This window comes from Volvox carteri (assembly GCF_000143455.1).
Source record: "Volvox carteri f. nagariensis unplaced genomic scaffold VOLCAscaffold_15, whole genome shotgun sequence".
NCBI classification, from domain to species: domain Eukaryota; kingdom Viridiplantae; phylum Chlorophyta; class Chlorophyceae; order Chlamydomonadales; family Volvocaceae; genus Volvox; species Volvox carteri.
The window spans coordinates 1,175,439-1,197,104 of record NW_003307558.1 but is presented as its reverse complement, the minus strand read 5'-3'; the positions used below and the strand labels follow the sequence as shown (position 1 = coordinate 1,197,104).

Here is a 21,666-nt window from a genome sequence, read left to right as displayed (position 1 = left end):
AAAGTGGAAAGGAGGAAATCGTAAGTGGAGGAAAGGCGAGGGCAGGGGCAGGGTGCGCTGAATGGTGAGCGCGGCAGGGGAGGTTGGCGATGGGCAATTTCGGCAACAAGGCAGTGCGGTGAGTGGAAGGTGTGGCGGGAGAGAGCAGTCAGAAGTACAACGATAACAAGAAAGCAACATTGCAAAACAGTTTAGCAAAAACCGTAATTCCGTACCTAAACTTGCCCACCAGCCGTCCCGCTCACCAGGATCCCAGCCCCGGCTCCGCATCCCTACATGACCACCCCGTCCTCTAGGCCCTGCTGCCTAGCCCCTCCTCACCTGCTGTACGGCAATGCTCCCGTGTGGCGAGGTGGACTGCGGTGAGGCCTCCCGCACATTGAGCACGTGGTAGCCCAGGACCCAGGGGTCTGCAAACACACACACGTCAGTTCCACCACCATCACCACCATCTATGGGGGCCCAATGGGGGAGTGCTACGGGGGTTGCTACGGGCTACTGATGGGGCCCGGGAATGAAGTTGCTGTTACGAACACATAAAGGGTGGAGGGTGCAGCGTACAGCACGTCGCATGTGGCGACAATGCTATATTCATATTGTAGTTTCATTGTTGTTACTGTTGTTCCTGCTGCTGCTGTTGCAATATGACGTGTATGCTGCAACAGTAAATGCTGCAGTATACGGTGTACCCTGCCGGCATGTACGAACAAGACCCAAATCTGGGCGCAGTGCTCACACACGCGTACGGTTATGCACCGGCGGCGTAACCAGCTCACCGGCTACAGCTACCGTCTACCCCACCCCCACCCCCTCACAGTTCCGCCCACTCCCGCCCATCCCCGCCTCACCCGCATCCTCCCCGCTGTCCTGGGTGGTGGCCGCATGGCTGGCCGCCAGCAGCTGAGCCGCACTCAGCCCGGGGGCCGCCGCCAGCAGCACCGCCTGGACCTTACTCGCCCACAACCGCAGCTGAGGGCCCGCAGAGCCGCCGCCACCCACTACACCCCCAGCCCCCGACCCCACACACGCGCCCAGCAGCCCCAGTGCCGCCCGGTACACGGCCACATGGGGAGAGTGGAGCAGTGCTAGAGCGGCCCACCAGATCTGCGGGTACAGCACCAGGCGGCCGGGAGGCAGAGACTCCACCAGCAGCTGCGGAGTTGGGAGGGCGGGTGGGATGAAAGCACCGGGGGAGAGGGTGGGCGGGGGAAGGGGGAGGTCGGCCAGCTAAGCGGACCAGCTAAGTGAAGGAATGCGCAGTGAGGAGGAGGGCAAAGGCAGGGTGGTTGGATGGGGAAGCTAGCCGATGTTGGTGACTCATGTTAAATGCGAACGGAGGGGGGAGCACACCACAAACCGCCCCCATGCGGTATCGTCTTTGCAGTGCTTGCCCAGCTCGCGGCATGCACACATCCCCACCGGAGCTATGCGCTGAAACGCTGGTGGCAGGCCGGAGTGCATTACAAACATACGCCAAGCACCGCCCAAGCTCCTCGCTCCCGTCCCTATTTCCTACTACCCTTGCCCCTTCCTGCTATTCATCCCATTACACCCTCCCCTCTCTCTCCCCCAGACAGGCTCCTCCCGCCAGCTCACCCGGGTGGTAGTGATGATCTCCACTGCCACCTCACACCCCGCCATGAGGCCGCTCTGAAAACAGGCCTCCAGGCTCAGGACCAGCGCCGCCGCCAGGTCGGCCTTCAGCGGGGGCCGTAGCGCCCGCAGCACCTGCCAGGAGCGACACGCCGCATGGCGACTGCGCGCATGCTGCGCCCAGTCCAAAGCCCGCGTACCCCACTCCACGGCCAAGGACGGCTCGTACGACAGTGCCTCCGTCACCGCCACCGTGAGGCCGCCTAGCGCAGCGGCGCTGGGCAGCAAGTTGCCGTCGAGGCTGGCGGCGGCTGCGACGGCCTGTGCGCCCACCAGGCTGAACTCCTCCCAGGGCCACAGCTTCCGACCGGTAAGGGATTGGAGATGGCGGATGAGGGCGGCGACGTCGGGAGACGCGGCGGCGAAGGAAGGCGGGGCGGCGTCGGTGGTAGCTGCGGCGCCGCCGTTGGTGGCGGCTCCGGCGTACCCGGCAGTGGAGACGGCACGGGGCGTGGTGGCGAGGTCGGGGCTGAGGTCAATCATCTGCGCGGAGCGACTGTGGGCGACGAGGCGCGTATTGGACACGCGAGGGAAATGATTGCAGGTTTAGAAGTTAAGCAAGGGATGTCCCTAAACTATCCCTCAACATGGCGCTAAGCGAGACCAAGACCTAGATCTAAAAGCAATCCAAAACCGCGTACTGCCGCGTTCCGTTCGCACTCGGATTTCCATTGCCGGGTTCCGCACCTGGGTCCATACTTCCCCTCGGCTCTGCCCTGCCCCACCCGTTCCCACCCACCCCCCATCCAGCCAGCCCCCACCTGTACAGCAGGTTTACAATGAGTTGCTGGCAGTGGGTGGACACCACTGCCTCCCCGTGGTCCGCACACGTGAGGGCCACATGCAGCAGCAGGGGAAGGTGCTGGGGGTCCACCTCGTGCTCGTACACCACCTCAGCCAAGCAGCAGAGAACAAGCTCGGCCCTGACGGGGAGCCGGAAAGGGACAAATGGATAAGGAAAGGGAGGGCGGCAGGAGGGAGGCGAGGCGAAGCAGATAAGGTGATCGCTTGCAGTGTGATCCATGGCCAATTCCCACATATCATGATATGGGTCGTGCTGTGTCGGTTTGGGTCAGGTCGTGTCGCGTCCGTGGGGCACGGTAAGGTGGAGTGGGTCGTTGTGGTAACTGACACAAACCCCAAGGGGCTGCCCCGCCAAAAGTTCTTTCCTTACCACTGCCTGCAAATGGCGGGGTAACAGCGCCCGCCTGCCCCTCTCCCTTTCAACTAAATCCATTGCCTCTGAACTACAATCCTCCACCCGCTAAGTTGTTTTCCACATCCCAGCCCGAGAGCCCCTCCCCTCCCCCTTCTTCCCTGTCCCCACTTCTTACCTGGACAGCAGCGCCTTGTTGCCAAGGAGGCCGCCTGCCGCAGAGGCAGCCCGGGACGGGGAGGCGGAGGGCGAGTGCGAGGTACGGAGCTCCCCTCCGCCTCCAAACCCAAGCCCAGCCCCTCCGGCCCCAACCGCTGAGGTCTGCGAGGGGGCCGCACCGGCACTGCGGCTGTCATCCGCGGGTCGAAGTCTGTGGTCCGAGCTGCGGCACCCAGACGGAGGTGGCAACGGCGGCAGGGAGCGACACAAGCGGGTTGGGGCAGGGTGAGGCAGGGTGGGGTATGATGTGGCGAGTGATGACGGAGCCCTCAAGCCGGTGTGGAGGGGTACCGCCGCGGACTTCTAGAGGGAAGGGACGACGCCAGCGAGAAAAACAGGAAGCCTCTCCTTGTCCAGACACCGTTCTACCGTAGGTCCCTCCGCGTCCATTGGGGCCCACGGGAGGAAGAGGCTGGCACCCAGAGACGCTATCGGACGGGGCTCGCAGCCAGGAGCACACAGCCGCATCACAATACCAGACGGACATCGTCCCCACGTCCCCACAGCCAAAGACGGCCACAGCGACATAGTATGTGCAATCCATAACTAGAAGCACACGACGCGCTGAAGGCAAACATTACGCAGACAGCCATGTCCTACTTGAGGTTTACGCGGGGGCTGTAAAGCTACCGTACGTACCCGCCAAATCCCAGGCCGCCTAGTAGCCCCCGCCCAGGTGCCGTACTGCTGTCCGCCAACGATCCCATGCCACCGCCGCCGCCGCCAAGGCCATTGGCGTCGCTGCGGCTGCTGCCGCTGGCTTCGGAGCGACCGCTGAGGGGCCGTGGCCCTTGGTCCAGGCTTTGATTCCGGTAGCTGCCCCCTCCGGCACCGGTCGCAGACGAAGCAGGTTCCAGGTGGCTACTCAACCCCAGGCCGCTGGTACTGGCGGCGCCCCCTTGGGATGTGGAAGATACTGTCGGTACAGATTCGTACGAGGTGTACATTGTTCGTTCCTCTGTTGGGGTAGCATGGAAGGGCGCGGTCCGTTGAGGGCGTGTGGGACGACAGGCTCCGAATGCTGCGACAACAATACACACCACTTCTTCGTGTTCACCTTTCCACCAAAATCATCGGCCCACCCACCTCCAGCCACCACGCAGTCCAGTGGTCCGCCAAATACCAGCACATGCGGAAACGCCACAGGCGCCCCACTAGCAGCGACCTTGGCGCCGCTAGCGGCAGTTCCGCGGGAAGCCCCGACACCAGCGGGCGCCGCCGCCGAGGTGGCCGCTGTCCCGGCGCCGTCGGCAGTGAGGTAAGCCCCTTCCACCATCGCGTCCCCCTCCTCCATCTGCTGCTTGGCCAGCTCTATCGCCAGGTAGCCAATGGTTTCCGTGGGGCTGACTCGGGCCAGGTACAGCACGATGCGCTTGGCGACACTGAAGAAGTCCATCATAAGGTTGTGTTCGGTCTGTTGTGAAGTCTGCTCGGTCTGTGAGGCACGTCATCAAATCGCAGCCACCACATGTGTAGACGCATGACATGAGGGCAGAAGGGATCGGGTGAGAGGGAAAGGGAGGCGAGAGTGGGCACGGGTGTGGGTAGAGCAGGGCAGCGCGCAGCATGGGAAGGGGGAGCAGGGGCAGGGTCACACCTGCGCCGGGACGATAGCTCTCAGGATGTCCTGATGGGCGGCAGCATTTCCTAACGTCCCCATCTTTCCTCAGGGGCCTTGCCTTATACACAACTATATAGGCCACACAAGTACATCAACAAACAGCGTACGCGCACACATGCAAGCGCTCGCGGTGAAGGACTGCAGGTCTGCAGAGCCTTTCCCCCATTAACAGGGATCACCAGGGCCGGCCACCTCCCATACACCATCCTCTCCATTTCCTCCTACGCGCATCTCAGTTCATTCTAACACCCACACCCACACACCTGCAGTGCAGTCGCCATGCCGAGGTGCAGCAAAAAGTCCAGTATGGGGTTGATGTTTCGCGTCCGCTTGGCCAGCTGGGTCCACAGCCTCTGGATCTCACTGGGAAACTGGGTGCCGTGGCGCAGGGTCACATAGTACATGCTCTTGAGCAGCCGCTCACTCCTGTGTGCGTGCGTTTTCCAAAGAGGGGCGCAAGGGAGGGAAAGGGAAGGGGAAGGGAGGGGAGGGAAGAGGTGATGAGCGGGTCCGATCCCCAATAGAAGCCCCTATCCACTTCACCCACGGCAGCCCCTGCAGGATTCCCCTTTCTTCACCGGCACTCACCAGTTTCCCCTCCACGGGAAGGAAATGATGAGGTTCTCCATCCATGGCGCCAGGCTGGTGAGCACCGGGTGCTGTATGAGGCCGTCATTGCACTCTAGCTGCCGGGTCATCATCTCCTCACACAGGGCCTCACTCAGCTCGGGGTGCTCCCTGAGGGGAGAGGAGACGGGGTGAGACGATATGCAAGGGACGGCAAGGGACGGGAGGGGGGATTATTTGCGCATTGTGGAAAAAATTTAAACTGGGAAGTCCGAAACCTCAAAACTCAACAGAGTCGGGAAAGAGGAAGATTGGGACGCGACGGGGTCTGGAAAGGGTCAGGGTGCAGCAGGGGAGGACGGAATTGTAAAGGGCGGGTGCCCGTACATCAACACAAATACGGGACATCACCCGGCACCGCTGGTTCATACAAGTACCAGCACATGCTAAGGGGCCGCATACCTTGCCAGGCTGCCCGACAGCTCGTACTGGAACTGATTATACGAGTCCTGCAGCGAGCCGATCACCAGCACCGCCCCGTCGTCACTGACGCCGACGCCACTGCTGCTACTGACAGCGGCTGCACCCACCTCAGCATCCGCCCCGTTCGGAGAGCCGGGAGCACCTGTATCGCGTCGGTGCGTGGGTCATGGTGTACATCTCAAAGTGTAGAGGCACAACCGAGGTAGCCCATTCGTAAGACCAGACTGGGGTCACAGTTACGCAGGTGGCGTGGGAGTGAGCTAGATAGGAGGTTCCAGCCTAACAGTGTGCAAGGAGATGTGGCCGTCCTCAACATGGACTGCACCAGCGGTAAAACAGTACCGTATCCGAACTTTTTACCCTTATCCCCCCCCACCAACCTAGCGCACTCACCGTTCCGGGAGGAGGGTGAAGCCCCGGCAGCCGCCTGTGAGCTGCCCGGATCAGCCCCCAGGCCCAGCCCCAGCCCTAGGCCCTGGGCCGCCGCCGAGGCGCCCGACTGCCACTCTCGCTGACTCAGGACATTCAGCATGTGCAGCGCGTCTTCGCGGACCTAGAAGGGGTTGGGGGTTCAGGGGGAGACAGGGACGGAACAGGGCGGCTGCTCTGTGCGGTGCTGCGCCAAGTGCACTCCGATCAATTATTGATGCTCTCGTCGCGCTGGACAAGCCGTTAAAAGTGGTGTAGAAACTCAAAGGCCGCTATTCAAGCAGGAGCTGTGCTAGTGAGTACAAAGGTATCCGGTTGGCTGGTTGAATGCGTGTGCACAGCCATGTGCACACAGGTCAAATTAGCCCTCTAAACAACCGCTCCAAAACCACCCAGCAAAGCACAACGCCCTTCCCACCGCCGTGTCCCACCTCCTGTGCGGGGTCCACTATTTTAACCAGCACCAGCGCCAACACGATGTGCGGCTCGCACCGCACCGGTTGCGTGCCGTACACCTCACACATAACCTGAAGATGAAGGACGGGGTTGGCGAGCCGAAGCGGCAAGGGCATTTGGTTACTGGGGAGGTGAAAGGTGGCGTACTGCCTTTTGCTTCGCTTTTTTTGCCTCGCTATGCAGAACAGTTCGGGGAAGAACACTTGACGCAAGTCTAAATCCGGCCTGAGAGCGAGCAGCCGTGTGCTCGCCCTCCTCGCTTATCTTCCTCTGTATAAAGACTTCCTACCCAAGCCAACTGCCCACAACCTATACCCTTCAGGGTAATGCCTGATAAGGCTCATCTTTTCCTCAAAGCCCAGCCCCCAGCGGCCCCCACCTGGAAGTATCCACTGGCCAGGGAGCAGTTGGAGTCGTAGCACTTGTCCAAGCAGGCCTCGAACAAGTCAGGGTTGTGGGTCAGGAGAGCTCGCAGGGCCTTAAAGCCCACCGTTCGCCGAGGAGGACCAGTCACCTGGGGAGATGATGGACGGGGTTCGAGGACGAGGCACAAACGGTAGTGCGTGCCGACGGTCAGGATGGGCAACGGGGGTGGGAAGGAAATAGGTGGGCATTCAGAAAACGGAGCAGCTGGTGGGAGCGGAGCCTGGATGGAAAGGAGGCGAAGGAGGCAATTCGTGTGCAGGAATGCAAGGGACTTGGTGAAAATGAAGGTGAGGCAATCGGGGTGCGAGCAAATCAGGTGTGTGACCTCTGGCAGGTACTGGCCATTAACTACCACAGCCCCCACCACCTCAAACGGCATGACGCCACGTGTTTTCCCCTGCCGTACCGAAGCAGGATCCCGTCCCGCCTCCCCGCACTCACCGGCCCCGGCCCCTCCCTGGGCACCGCAAGGAGCTTATCAATCCAGGTGAACACGGGACCCGTGGGTCGACGAGTGTCGTTGTCAAATACAGGCCCCTGGTGATGACATGCGGGCGATGGTGGTGGGTTGTTACAAAAGAGTCCTCGTGTAAGAACCCCGCAGGATTTAGGGCAAAATTACGTGGACACGCTGGGCAGGGGCGGCAGGACGCACATGGGACAAGGTGTCCAGCAAACTGAGGATGCGTGATATGCTGCAGCGCATCCAATTCCTTCGCTTGATTACCCCACGGTACCTCTCCCCGACTTCCACACGACCAGGCTCGTCCCTGCACCCCCTCACTCACCCCCTCCCCAGTCCCCTCTCCACCTTCCTCCTTACCTCCAGCAGTGCCGCCAGCGCTAGCCTGGCCGAGTGATTGACGTAATGTGATGCCAGGTGGAGCTCCTCACGAAGGCCCTCCGGGGAGTCCTTTAACCTGCTCTCGCCAATGGAGGAGGCGGGGGTACATGCAGAACTCAAGGAAACAACTCCCGACGTCCAAAGCATGAACTGCGGGAAGGGGATCCGCCAATGTCTCATCTGTCGCTTTTCCCTTTTGTCCGGGCAACAGCCGGCCATGGACCAGGGGTGACTTCGGCGCAGGGGGGCGACAGAGCGGACGGCTAGCAAGGATACACACGCCTAACTGCTGCGGATAAGGTTAAGGACGAGGTTGGGGGACATGTGGGAAAAGTTGGAACGCCCCGCTGTGCACAAGCGGTGCCCAAGGGCGTGTGACGGGCTGCCTGGTCCCGTCTTCCCTCTACCTGCACCTCCGGACGTCCATTTTCCGCCCTTTCCCCCTGCACTATCCCTGCTAGTGGACATCACTCTCACTTGTGCAGCACCGCACCGATACCAAGGTTGATGGCCCTGGTGTAGTTGCTTTCAGGACACGTCCGTAGAGCAGCGGTGACGTCGCTGCCGGGAGCCACGGCCCCAACCACCGCCTGGAAGCGGGTGTGAGGGGCGCGGGTGGTGGGGATTTGGAGAGGGCTGAAAGCGGCGGCCGGGAGGAGCAACTAGGAAATCAAACTAACAGCGGCATGCCGATGAGGGTAAGGATGCCAATGAGGGTAGGATTTGGGAAGGGTACGAAAGTGAACCGGTTCAAAGGGTCAATGGCTGGGGTGCCGGTGCGCCACAGACTCGCGATACTGCGGCTGTGCTCCTTTTATGACCTCCACAAATGAACATGCATTAGCAGAACATGCTTCAAGAAGGACGTGCTTTACCTACCTTGAGGTCCTTGAGCAGGATGTAAGCCTCCTCGCACCAGAACAGGATTAACTCCCACAGCAGCTTGCGCAACGACGCACCACCACCACTCGCAGCAGCCGTGGCGGCCATCGCCGCGTCCGGTGCTCGCCCCTGCGAGTCACGCTGCAGCTGCTGGGCGGCGGTTATCGGGCCCCCGTGCAGCGCCTGCGACAGAAGCGGCCTCAGCGATACCGCGATGTTGCGCACCACGGCGGTCAGGCAGTATGCCACCTGAGGGCCGGCCGCGTGGGACAGCAGGACATTTTCGTGGCGTGAGCACGTGCTTCGCTATCGGCACTGCGCCTCTGGGAGAGCAGGAAGCTAACGGGTGCAAAAAGCAGAGCAAAGTCTGCCGTAAACTCCAAGCAAGCGGCCACGCGACAAGGCGCAAGCAGCTCCGAAAGGAATCGGTGTGCTGTGGCTTTGGTTCGCTGGGGTCATTGATGGCGGGAGCGGGTGGCAAAACCAAGTCCTTGTGAGCGATGCAGCATTAGCTAAACCCACACACCTGGACCGCCTCCCAAAAAGTATCCGCGCCGAGCTGGATGTTGCGCAATACTGTGTATGATTCCCGTATAAACTCCAGCACCCGGCTCCGAAGCTGCGGGTTGGAGTTCAGCACCTCAAGGGGCACCTGCTCGGACAGAATCCTGAGGGAAGGAAAGAACAAGGGAGGGAAGGATGAACACGCTAAACGAATGAGCCGGGGACTGGGGGAAAGTAAGGAAAAAGGCCATTGACCCACAAAAACGAGATGTTCGCTAAGTTGGGGCAGGGGCGGCAGTGCATAACAGATTATGTGGGAAAACCAACTCCACTAGGTTCGAAATAGCCACAAGGTGCCGGTGCCGCGGAGGTACATAAAATTTGACGATGGTGACATGATTAGTGGATGCGGTTGATGCAAGTGGGAGTAGGTTTGAGCCCAGAGCCAAGAAATTTGGCATGCCCTACCGCCGCAACGCACCTCTCCAAGCCACCAACTCACCGAAACACGTGCGCCATGCATCGCCGCAGCTCGTCACGCATCTTGCTCTTGCTCTTGCCGCTCCCTGCCCCGCGTCCGCCCAGGTAGTCGTCAATATACGGCTGCATCTCCTCCATCAGGATCCCGTACATGTCCGAGGAGAGATGGCCCAACGACATCATGCTGCGAGGGGAGAGGTTCCGGGGGAAAGCCGATCAAGGGCCGGATTTGAGGACAGGCAGGGCCGCGTGTCTGTGGGTAAAAGCGTAAGATGGAACGTTGGAAGGATGACTGGGTCAGCGGGTGGGCAGGGAAAAGGCGTTTGCAGTGAGCAATACAACCTTAATTAAGGGCCACCTATTTTAGACAGGGTTTTAAAACCTAAGGTAATCCTACATCCCAAGGTGTGGTCTTAAGACCGGTGAAATGAGACCGGTGACGGGGGTTAAGGGGGAACCAGTGCACCATCGCTGGGAAGAGAAATGAGTGCGACAATAATTCAAACTCCGGGCATCCCGTTGCTGGGGAGGGAGGAGGCTATTTTGGTTGCCTCACAACAACGCGTGGCAGGGTGGCGGTGATGGGTACGGCAGGCACACAGCGTCCCAGCGAGGACCTCTCGCATCCCACACCCAAGTGCCGATGTCCCCCGGACCCCTTGTCAAGGGCAACTGCAAATGGCTCTCCGTGCATCCATGCCCGCCCCACCGGTCTTCTAGCCTCATACCGCATGGGGGCTGAGGCCAACCGAGGTGGAAAGATAGGTTCAAGGACTCAGGCGGTAAATATCCCCACCTGCACAATTGCAAACTGGGCGGCACTGCCTGTGCCGATGAAGACGAGGAGCTGGCGCAGGCTGTGAGCAGCGCCAAATGCATCCGGATAATGTCGCGACTGGTCAGGCTTGGCAGGCGGCGGGCTGCAGACACAGGGAAATTATAAAAAAAGATGCAGGCCAGGGACAGCAGGTGAGGAGGAGGGGATAATGGACATGCAACACGAATGAGCTGCACATAGGGTCGGGTTGGCAAACAGCGCAAAAAGTGTAGGGTGGGGAGAAAGGACTCCAGTAACTGAAGTACACGTGATGCCCAGCGTCAGGTGCAGCAAGGTGTCAAAACAACACTAACGGCGGGCCCTTCGCCCTCCTACAAGTTACAAACTTCTAATATATGCACCTATCCTCCTCCATATCGCAACCGCTTCAACAACCTAGATGTCAACCCTCACCTCCACGTCTAGTGTTCGTCAGGGGACGGTGTTCAGTTCATTTTGAGGAAAACTTCTTTAACCCCCCGTATCTTCACAGGATCACCTACCCAGCTTCTCCTGCGTGCGCTCCCTCAGCGTGTGCGGACACGCGCAAATCATGGCGCTACAATTGCGCCACGCGTCACGCCGGCCGGGTTCTGTGAGAGAGCAACATCGATGCCGGCCATTCGGAGAGCGAGGCAATGGGGTGAGTTTACATACCCAGGCGTTAAAGGGGAGTTGGAGAAAATAACCGGCGAGAGCGGGGAGCTGTAACAAGTAAAGAAGCATGGCGAGCCCTGGTCAAAGGGCGGCCGGTCGCGTCTGGTAAGTCCTCCCACCCTCCTCGCCAAGTCCGTTGCATATCGACTGACTCATCTTCCACCATGCCACCATTCCCCCTCACCCTCCATCCAACCTCTCCTCACCCAGATACTCGGCCAACAGGACCAGGCGGTTATCCCCTCCACGACCCAGCATGCGGCCTAGCCTCGCTACCAGCTCTACCGCAGCCACCGCCGCACTGGCGGGAACCAGCCGCACCGCCAGGGCCATCAACGCGAGCAGCGCCCGGGCCAAGCGCACGCGAGAGAGTTCATCCGAAGGGCGGCCAGGGGCGGCGAGCACTTCCTGGCACAGGGGAAACGGTGCAACAGTTTAGTAGCCAACAAGGGCGGCATTGAGATGATGGTAGCTGTAAACCACAGGGGATATGTCGGGGTTGGGCCGCCGGCTGAAACAAAACCTGCAGGAAATACAAGAAACTGCCATGTTTGTTAGTTGGTCGGTTGCTCCGGTAGCGTTTTTCTCTGCACTTGATTGGGGACACTGCACATATTTTGCTGTAAGTGTTGTCCGTCCCATAAACGAAGCACATGCACGCACAAAATGCCGTCCTTCACTACCAGTTACGCCGCAGCTTCGCAACACCGTAAGCGCACGCGCAGCACCGAATGACAAACATCCACGTCCCCATCCAGAACTCCTACCCGAGCTCACCTCAAACGTGACGTTTTCCGGCACCGGCTTGTACAGCCTCCACATGTCCGAGAAGTCCCCGAAGTCCCAGTACGTCTCCCGTAGAAGCGCAGGTCCCGATTCCTCAACCAACTCCACAAGGTAGGTGGGCGGATCGGCTTCGAGAGCGTCAGGTAGCCCTGAACCCACACGGAGTGGTGCCAGGCGCAACGTGTGCAGCGCAACCGCGGATCAGCCGTGTGGTATAGGGCGTGCGCATATGTGAGTCAGTGAGTGTATAAGTGATTGGGTGGGGTTGAGCGGGGTTTGGGTGGTAGATGGAGCGGCATGTGTGAACCAGGGTTGGCCGGCAAAGGGAATAAGAAGTTAAATGCATGGATAGAATGTTTGCAACTTAAACACGAACGCAATGCGCCAGGGACGTATCCAATGCATGCCGTTGTATCAACTGCAACACAGATATACAGGGCAAGCAGAGACGTTTTCTCGCAATCGTTCGGCAGCTTCGTTCCCGCCCTCGGTCTCACCTTGTGCGGTGTTGCTCTTGGCCGGTCCGGGCGTGCCTGGGCCCAGGTCCATGACCCCGCCGTATATGTCAAGACTTTCCCTGCTGGCGCTTGGCCCATGAACAGGCCGGCTCACGACACCAGTGAAGTTGGATGACGTCGCACCGCTCGGCCCTGTGACTGTCAGGCCGCCGCTGCTGTGGTTCCGAGTCACCATCGCACCTCCAAGCCCGGGCTTGAGCTGGCAGGGTGGCAGCTCATACGGCTCGGCGGAGAGTGTGGCTTGATGCAGAGCCCGGATGAGGTGAAGAGACTGCGGGTCAAGGGAATAGAAAGATTAAGGTCAGTGAACATGACGGGTAATTTACCAGGCGAGCGCATACTCAGAGCCCATGTGCCTCCAGCTCGCCAAGCTAGCCTGCAACCGGTCTAGCCGCCGTCAACCTTGCCAAGTCATGCATTCAGTACCCCGAAAGCCCTAAAGGACCTGACCTGACCTGACCTTCCCGCTGTGCGTGTAGCCACTTGCTGCCGCCAAACCCAGAGGTTCACGCAGGCACGTGCACCCTCTCTTCGACCACCTCACCTGCATCGCCTCCCTCCGAATCGCCTCATCGTGGCTAGCCATACACACCAGCGAGTAGCCCTCCAGCCGGTGCACATCCACTGCCAGCGCCTCCCGCCCGCTGATGGGGCCGCCACTACTGACTGAGGTGCCGCCGCTGACCACCTCCACCGCGTCCCCCCCCGCCCGTTCCGCCAGCAGGGCAATCCAGAGCTCCATAAGGTCTCTGAGCAGCCGCTGGGAGTCCCGTACACACTGCAATTGCATGTGGGAATTTAGAGACAAGACAAGAATGAGCCCAAATGTAGGGGTCGATCACATGGGGTCCATAAGAACTTGGGAAGCGGTAAATGGGGGTTGGTACGTCTGGCATGTGTGGGTGAGAAAAAGGTCAGGCGTTCCGGCGCTGACCCAACTGCTGCTGCTGCTGCTGCTGTGGAGCTGTCGTGCTCGAGGCGAAATGCGTGCTTGTGCCTTGCAGGCGGAAAGCGTCCCTCGGCTAACGATATCCCAATCCACACATGCACCGCACGCCTCTAGTAACCTGCTGCCATTCCAGTAGAAATCAAGGACCTCGCAGGCATACACAGAACAAGCCAGACTGTATGTTATAGCGTGCTGCAGGCAGGTTTGTGTCCCCGCGGTAAGCTGGGGCACTGACTGGTGCAGAGGAGGTTGCAGGATTGGACGTCGACGCAACACATCGGAGCAGCAACAGACGGCCATCCGCAGCAAACCGCATAGCAATGTGCCTTCACCTGCACAGCATCGTCCGGCAGAGCGGCCGTGAATGCCGCGAAGGAGCAGATGACGGTGTTCCGCAGGTGGGGACAGCCGCGCACCACCGACAACAGCACCTCCTCCGCCACTACACGGAGGGAGGCCTCCGCGTGGCAGGTGTAGCTGCAGAGCAAGCGGGCAGGGAGGTTTGCGGAAGGAATGGAGGGAGCCAGACGCAAAACGTGCATTATATTACATGTACAGGTTTCTATGCTTGAAAGGAAGCGGAGCATCGGCTGCTGCAAATCGCGGACGCGCGGCACCGTTCCGATGCACTAAAGGGACTTTAAAATGCCTCGCTCGCAGACAGGCATACCACCAGACATTAAAAAAGTTCATGACACGGTGCTGCTATACGGCTCAGTCCAAGGAAAAGGCACATGCGCGAGACACGCACCTGGGCAGCACATCCAGTGGCCTGCTGTTTGCCCACACGTCTGGCTTCAAATACGGCAGCAGCCGTATGAGGGTCAGCAACACGGGAAAGCCTAAGAGAGGAGGAAGGGACGAGGGTGAGACGCAGATGGGGAAAGACGGCGGTATGTTGAATATACCAAATCAAAGCAGAGCTGGTGGACCACAAATGCGCGACAAGTTGCGCTGAGGAAACGCTCGCGTGGAGATACGATAGGAGACACGGTGTGGATAAGGAAACAGATATGGATCCAAACGGTCAAGTACATCGGCCCCCGGCTGCGGGTGGGATCGTGCCGGGTCATGCGCTGGTCCTATCGCGCCTTGGACTCATGGTGTATGCTGGGCAAAGTTACAGCTTTCGCTCTTCCTGTCCTGACTGACGCCGACAGCCCCACTCACCTGCCGCCTTTTCCTTCCAATTGGGATCCCCGGGGCCGTAAAGGAGATTGGAACCATACATGGCATGCAAGCTGGTGAGCAGCTTGGCCAGGGCTGCGCTGATTCTGCATTTGGGACCGTGTCGGATGTTGGTGGGTTAGGTGGGGAAAGCAGAGGATGGCACGAGTTACAGGACCCCTCGCCACAGCCCCAGATCAGAGAAATCCTCACACGTGCACCACACAAACACGCGCGCCTCCTTCCTGCAAACCCATCCCGGCACTCCTAGTCCCGGCCCGGTCCTCCTTCAGTTTCGTAGCCATCCAGTACCCATCCTCCAGGCCTCACCTGGTCAATAAATGTGATACCCCCAGCACCTCCAGGGGGTGCAGTCCTCGGCGCAGCATGTCGTTGACAGCGGCGAAAGCGGCGGCCGGCACCACGCCGCTGCTGCCGCTGCTGCCGCCGCCTGGTCCGCTGCCTCCGCCTCCGCCAGCGAGGCCGCTACCGACGCTGGCGGACGACACCAGACCGCCGGCAGCCAAAGAGGGGCTGCTGTACAGAAGACCCCCGGCGGACGGCGTGGGTGCCCGTCGTAGCAGAGCCTGTGCAGCCGGATTACATCCGATAGTCAACCGATACGCCATGGCACAGCGTAAAATAGGAACAGCACCCAGGAAGGGATTGGGCAAAGTGTGCCGTCTGCATGCGCTTGCTCCCGGGATGGCCTGCGACCCAGCGCACAACAGTACAAGGAAAGCGCTACCTGACCACCCGCTCGCTTCCCAAACCCGACCTGCACGTGGTTGGCTGCCTGCCCATTACCCACAAATAATTAACACTACTGCGCCCTGCGTTCACCAATGACACAAACTATTACTACCAGGCGCACCACCATCCCGCGGTTTACCTGTAACCCCGAGGTGCTGCTGGAGGAGGGGAGGGCGCCGCCGCTGCTGCCGTTGCCGTTGTAATGCGCGGAGCCGTAACCGCTGGCGGAAGCCGCACCCGGGCCCCCTTGAGCCAAGCCTGCGGCTGGGCCGAAGGGCCCAGTTGCGGGGGGCAGCACTGGTTGCTGCAGCGGTAGCGGTGGCTATGCCGGCAACAGCCCCGGACGGCGCGATGGGAAGGACGGAAACTTTGGACAAATACAGGTAGTTCCAGACTCCATAGGCATTTAAATGAGAAGAAGGGCCATGTGCTATGTGCGAGATGTGGAGCACATGCCCGTGCTTGCTGGTATTATCCAAAGCCCACCCCGCGTTTTCATTCCGTCCTCAACTGGACAACGGGGCCGAGCCTTGGCCACTAGCAAATGAATATCCTTTGTCCCTTGAAATTCCACAGGTAAAGGCAGAGCAGCCAGACGCTGGGCAGCTGTGCGGATACAGAACACGGCTATCTTCAGGCGCCAGCGGGCTTGTCTTAGGCCAGGACTCGACATAATTTCCAGTACGCAACACACACACACACGTGCTCACTTGATGCAGAGCGGTGGTGACCGCTTCCCGCAGCGGCAGCGGCAGCCACCGCAGGCGCAGTTAAGATCAGCGCCTGCGGGCAGACGAACAAGTAGCGTCGATGGGTGCGCGGACTTGCCAGGTGAGATTCGGGGAAAATGGGTTCGTGGTGGGACCGAGAGGGAAGGGCATGCTAGATAGCAGGTGGCGACATCATGGTGTCACGTGGGTTTGCTTTGCTGTTTTGAACTTTAACAGCCAAGCTCGTCGGGTAGTTCTCTTGTTAGGGGCATGCAGGGGCATGTCAGGTTCGGACACGTGTGGCATGCCCGTGGTCATATGCCGGCGGGACAGCGTGCCGGGGCATTCCGCGCCCCTAAATACTCTCCGCGGAGCTGCAAAACTGCACAAAGCGTAGCCATGGGATTGGGCCCCTACGCATCGCCCCTTTTTACCTCACTCCTTTTCACCAGCATTCCCTCTCCTACGCAGCATTTTTCTACTGCAGCAGGGGACTCGGGTTTACCGGCCATCCCTTACCTGTACAGCCCTTAACCCTGCCAATGCGCAATCGTTCACATCCGAGTTGAGCAGCTCCAAAATGAGGTACTGCAGCGCGAACTCCGGGGACAACTCCGCGATGGGTGCAATCACTTCCTGAGCGGGGAAACAGGCGGGAGGCAGGAAGCGATGGGGAAAGGGCGGGGAAGAGAAGGGCGCAAGTAAGGGGCGGACGAGGACAGGCCTCAGAATGGGTAAACGGGGCATTTCGGCAGGCTGACACTGCTTCTATATTGGTGCTGTGAGGTACGGGCATAGGAAGCCCGAGTTAATTAATTCTTATCGAGCAGCAAAAAAACGTGTACACCTTCTGCGTCATCCCCTCCTGCTCCCACCCTGCTCCTCCCCTCACCCAGCGGTGCCCGGCGGGGCATAGGATCTTCCTCCCTTTACCCCTTCCCCTTTTAATTCAGTTTGTCTTTCCTAAGTACCCTGCCCGCACCAGTTGCTCCGAGATGGTAAGGCCGCCCTTTTTGGCCAGCTGTGTAACCGGCTTGAGGACCCGATCCAGCCACTTGTGTAGCTCGTGTTTGATAATGTGGGCCCCGTAGCGGACCAGGTACGAGCAAGCCAGGACCACCAGGCACCGCACGCACACGGCGCGGTTCTCCTTCACCTGAGGAACACGTAGCGACGGGTTGGAAAGCAATGGAAATGCAGTACAGATCAGCAGCACATAGGTGCCGTGTCGACGCCAGGATGGAAGCAACGAAGTGGAATGGACGGGTGCTGCTCAACAAGTCCTCGCCATCCTCGCGATCTGTATGCGGGGAGTGGGTTGTGGTTGTAGTTGGGAGTGCGGTTCGGCGAAGAATTCCACGGTAGCCCGGAAGCACTGCGTCTAGGGTGCCGAAGACGTGCAGCGCTCCCCAGCCAGTCAGTTCCCAGCTCCTATCCCGGAGTGGGATGGGAGCGTCTTTTGCTTCCCGTGCGTCCTTTTCCGTTAGGGCCGTCTTCTGAGAGCGGGAGCGCACCTTGAGCCCCTTGTGTAAGAAATCCGCGGCGGTGTCCACATGTGCCGAGTAGTCCTTATCACTGGCAAGACATAAGAGTGTGGTGGCTAACGGGTAGCCGTCCTGCAGGGAGGAAGCAGGGGGGAAACGCGTGGCGGGCGAGAAAGCGAAAAGCAACGGATCAGTGAAAACATGGGGAAGGAGCCAAACGAAGCGACCACGCGTGCGTACCAAACGTTACAATGAGGAAGTAGAATAGCAAAACATGCGGGCATGGCCCCCCAATTCCCAGTTCATGGGACTGGCATGTAGGAGGGGTGGGGGCTACAACTAGACACTTGCAAGTAGAGCCCCTTCCATAGGAAAATACACACGAATCCTCATTTTCTACACTGTCCTCCCGGCCCAACCCCTTACGTTGACGTGCTTCTGGTGCTTGTTCATCCATCCAACGATATCTGCTCGTATGGACATGACGGTCTGATACCACTGCTCTAGCGCGGAGGGCCCCAGCAGGGCAGCTGCCTTCTGAGGCGCGTCTGAGCGCACCAGCGGCAGCAGTATGGAGGTCAGCATGTCCGCCAGGGCGTGGTGGATCTGTAGCCCCGGGCCAAGGGCAACAGGTAGCAGTGGTGGCGTGTGGAGGGGAGTTGGGGTCATTGTACAATACGATTAGCTGTACAAGGGTATCGAAAGTGTCGGAGGCAAAATGGCTGTAATGGAAACAATCTTAAGTGCCTAATTCCAAATTCGGCGTGTGGCCCAACCGATGGGCCGGGGGAAAGAGGGCATTGCAAGACGAATGTGTGCTGGATTCCTGGATTCTGTTTGTGCTAAAAGATGGCAAGCGTTCCGGCGGCGGCATGCAGTCACGGTAACGAAATATATTTTGCGCATCCAAATGCAAAATCGTAAATGCCTGTGATGGCATTTGGAAGCAATAATACACAAACAAGACCTCGCCATACCTCCGCAACCATTTAAAGCATGTATCTTCAGCCAGCACACGTGACGTCTTCACCATACACCAACGCGACATCCCCCATGAACATTCTGGCGCACACCTGGCTCTTCTTAATAGGCGCCGTGTGGTTGAGCGGGTGTACTCGCACAAGGAAGCTCACGGCTTCCTGTACCGCCTCCTGGCTACTAAAAGACAGTGACACGTGGCGCATGCCACTGGACAAACGAACAATCTGTCGGGCAGCCACCCCAGCGGGGAGCGGAGTGGGGGGAAGCAGTCGGAAAACAGGGTGCAGCGGGTAAGCACAGGCCAAGCGAAGGACCAGATGGCGGAGGATTGGATGTGGATCCTGGCGGTTCGTAAGGCTCAGCCCGCGCTTTAATACATTCCCCAGGACGATCCAGGTCCCGCATCCGCTCCCGTCCCCCCTCGTCCTGCTGTATGTGCCCTTCACACACCTGAGCTCTCAAAGCGTCATAGTTGGTTTTGGCTCCACTGGGGTCCTTCTTGGGATTGATGCGGTCCGTAAGCGCACTGAGATGGGGTTGGAAGAAGTATAAGCGGGTGGGGTGGTACATGGGATGTGGGTGATGGCATACAAGGCGAGTTGCGGCGAGGTCGTAGAATGGTTTAGAGGGCGCGTGGGCCGCCGAGGCAGAGGGCACATTGTGGCGATGTGGGATACCTGTGAGGACCTGGCAAGACCGGAAAACCCATTACAACATCTCGAGACTCCCTTGCCCTACCCAGTTTTCCCCGCCCTTCTTGGCTGGCAGGAAGGGTCTTGTTTGAAACGCAGACCGCGTCCATTTTCGTCCGGTAATGCCTTACTGGTGTCTTCCTGACCATCGCACCCCATATATGCGCAACCCTGTCCCTCCTCCCTCTGTTCCACTCACGCTACGAAGGGCTCCACCACGTGACTGAGCGCTATCTTACGGCTGATAGCCCCCACCACACGGGCCGCCTCCGCCACCACCACCTTAGAGTAATCAAAAGGGAACACGTCCTCCGCGATCAGCAGCACGCGGAAGACATTCCTGAGACCCGAGTACCCGGTCACGGGCACGTGGAGCGGCCGGCGCAAAGAGGGGAGGGATGGGTAGCGGGTATGTGAACTACATGATCACGGGTAATCGACCCTTTTCACCCGGGGAAAAGCGGGGAGTGATGAGGTTATAACAGAAGTCAACAGCAAAAAGTTGAGCTGGGCGCATGATTCACGAGGAACAGAGCGGTAAACCAGGATAGGTGTTCGCCACGTGTTGGAGCAGGCGAAGGGCAGCAGCACTATGGTCAACCCAGGACAACCCTTGGGGCCCTCCATCAAGCCCCGAAGCCCACAATCCTTCCATGCCCCCTTGGCGTCCCTTTCCAGGCCGGGTCCTCCTCGCCCGATGCCACCTATCTCTTCTTTGTCGCGCACACACCTGACAGCTCCTCCCCGAAGTATCAACACACCCAGCCCGTCTCCCCGTCCTCTGCTCTCAGGTGGCCATGTGCAGCTGCACGTTCCCACCCCTGCAGCCCCTGCCCCCGAGGCCCCGCCTCGCTACGCGTCACCATGGCCCCTGCTTCCTTAACAGCCTGTCACTGGCGGGGCGCCCTTCTTACTTTTGCAGCATGTCGTAGTAAGCAATAAACTCTTTGTTTTCCAGGAAGTCGTCCGTGTACAGGTCCAGCAGCTGCAAAGCTGCTTCAAAATAGATCACCTCCATTGCGGCCTGCGAGAGCGACCCACACGCGCGGGGAAAGAATGTCAGGCCCCGACATACTGAGCACAGGTGCCTCGAGAAGTTTTCCCTCGAGCTGTTGCCGGTCTGCCATAGCTCCTCAAGCCGCCAGACGACGCATTCCGCACCCACTGCCATTCCTTGGGACTCCGCTTCGCAAGGTGAAAGTTTCGACGGCGCGCTCCCTTCCTTTGCACCTGCTGCAATGCAACCGCCACGGCCGCTCTCCTGTTCTTGGTGGCCCCCATTCCCGATGGCTTCCATTCCTCGAGCCGATCCCAACCTATCCGCTGCAAACCTACCCGCTTGCTGGTCACGACCACACGGTCACGGTCCGTCTTGTCCGGCAGCCGCATCAGGCCATTGTGTGTGGATGCGCGCCAACCCTCCAGATGCTTCAGGAGGAGGGATAGATGGTGCTGCACCAGCAGCCGCAGGCTACCCAGTGCTCGGGCAAACCTGGGATCATTTAACAAATGTAGGAAGTTCTCCTGCGGAATGAGGTTCGGACGCAGCCAAAACAGGATGAGGGGACGACACTTTGATAAGCGCTCATCGCAGTGATTGGGGACATTGCGGAGTTTGGGTTGGCTCGGGTGCCGCAACCAGTAAAGGGAGCCCCCAGCGTTAAGGGGGAAGGGGGAAAGGTGGAGAAGATTGCAGGAGCGCAATCTAAGCCAAACGTGGCGGCGAGTGTGCCCGATAATGTGAACCAGCGATGTTTTGGGGTTAATACGGCAATGGACGGGGGCCACAACGGGATGGTGCAGCGCGTGACCGGCGTGGGACGCAGGGCCGCAGGGCGGTACGGGAAGCTGGGGGAGAGAGGGTTCGCTTTCCTAGCACGGCGCAGTCATTAGGCGCAAAAGAAGATACCTTTAACACTCTTAAAGCTGCGGTAAGGCATTCAACCCGCTTGCTTCATAATTTCCATTCGCCAAACGTACAAACCCCTGTAGAAAGACCGTCTATAGGTTGCAAAAGCTCAAAAACAAGAAGCTTAAATAAAAAGAGGTTACGAAGCTGCACATGTATAAAGACAGCTACCTCCACCAGTCGCAGCGGCCAGGCTTAGGAGCAACGCCCACAGCTGTCAGGTGTGTGCCATTAAGGAGGCAGCCTACCAGACGCCTGAAACAACGCACCTGAGGGGAAATCTTGGAGATGATATCATCGCTAGCCTTTAGGAACTGCTTAAGCAGCAGCTCAGCGGCAGGCAGGTGCATCGGTTTGGCTGGGTGTCCTGCAGACACCTCGCGGTGTCCAAAGCTTTGGGCAGGACAGCTAGCTATTTACAGCCTTGCGAAAACAGGTATGACAGACACACGAGATTTAGCTCATTCTTTGTCTTTGGAACGGTGTCCCCAACGCAACGAGTATGTAGATGCCCGGTTATTAG

General features: G+C 59.3%; 1 protein-coding gene across 1 annotated transcript in view; it reads right to left on the bottom strand.

The window, feature by feature from the left end:
- Window positions 1-21,493, bottom strand: part of VOLCADRAFT_117341 (uncharacterized protein) — a gene marked incomplete at both ends in the record, with an annotated part of 29,979 nt that extends 8,486 nt beyond the window's left edge. The window contains 44 exons of the mRNA XM_002949603.1: window positions 322-452; window positions 849-969; window positions 1,000-1,152; window positions 1,597-1,914; window positions 1,999-2,149; window positions 2,415-2,576; window positions 2,988-3,021; window positions 3,148-3,191; window positions 3,668-3,986; window positions 4,115-4,463; window positions 4,913-5,075; window positions 5,238-5,387; window positions 5,679-5,841; window positions 6,093-6,252; window positions 6,560-6,655; window positions 6,964-7,098; window positions 7,452-7,547; window positions 7,834-7,930; window positions 8,332-8,444; window positions 8,734-8,985; window positions 9,263-9,404; window positions 9,743-9,904; window positions 10,517-10,640; window positions 11,041-11,130; window positions 11,401-11,602; window positions 11,972-12,129; window positions 12,478-12,769; window positions 13,043-13,276; window positions 13,780-13,924; window positions 14,199-14,289; window positions 14,618-14,721; window positions 14,945-15,324; window positions 15,507-15,625; window positions 16,078-16,150; window positions 16,597-16,713; window positions 17,060-17,233; window positions 17,592-17,693; window positions 17,988-18,167; window positions 18,635-18,766; window positions 18,993-19,068; window positions 19,434-19,574; window positions 20,149-20,258; window positions 20,570-20,758; window positions 21,413-21,493. Coding sequence (XP_002949649.1) covers window positions 322-452; window positions 849-969; window positions 1,000-1,152; window positions 1,597-1,914; window positions 1,999-2,149; window positions 2,415-2,576; window positions 2,988-3,021; window positions 3,148-3,191; window positions 3,668-3,986; window positions 4,115-4,463; window positions 4,913-5,075; window positions 5,238-5,387; window positions 5,679-5,841; window positions 6,093-6,252; window positions 6,560-6,655; window positions 6,964-7,098; window positions 7,452-7,547; window positions 7,834-7,930; window positions 8,332-8,444; window positions 8,734-8,985; window positions 9,263-9,404; window positions 9,743-9,904; window positions 10,517-10,640; window positions 11,041-11,130; window positions 11,401-11,602; window positions 11,972-12,129; window positions 12,478-12,769; window positions 13,043-13,276; window positions 13,780-13,924; window positions 14,199-14,289; window positions 14,618-14,721; window positions 14,945-15,324; window positions 15,507-15,625; window positions 16,078-16,150; window positions 16,597-16,713; window positions 17,060-17,233; window positions 17,592-17,693; window positions 17,988-18,167; window positions 18,635-18,766; window positions 18,993-19,068; window positions 19,434-19,574; window positions 20,149-20,258; window positions 20,570-20,758; window positions 21,413-21,493 — 6,825 coding nt within the window. The remainder of the gene's footprint in view (window positions 1-321; window positions 453-848; window positions 970-999; window positions 1,153-1,596; window positions 1,915-1,998; window positions 2,150-2,414; window positions 2,577-2,987; window positions 3,022-3,147; window positions 3,192-3,667; window positions 3,987-4,114; window positions 4,464-4,912; window positions 5,076-5,237; window positions 5,388-5,678; window positions 5,842-6,092; window positions 6,253-6,559; window positions 6,656-6,963; window positions 7,099-7,451; window positions 7,548-7,833; window positions 7,931-8,331; window positions 8,445-8,733; window positions 8,986-9,262; window positions 9,405-9,742; window positions 9,905-10,516; window positions 10,641-11,040; window positions 11,131-11,400; window positions 11,603-11,971; window positions 12,130-12,477; window positions 12,770-13,042; window positions 13,277-13,779; window positions 13,925-14,198; window positions 14,290-14,617; window positions 14,722-14,944; window positions 15,325-15,506; window positions 15,626-16,077; window positions 16,151-16,596; window positions 16,714-17,059; window positions 17,234-17,591; window positions 17,694-17,987; window positions 18,168-18,634; window positions 18,767-18,992; window positions 19,069-19,433; window positions 19,575-20,148; window positions 20,259-20,569; window positions 20,759-21,412) is intronic.
- Between the last annotated feature and the right edge of the window lie 173 nt (window positions 21,494-21,666).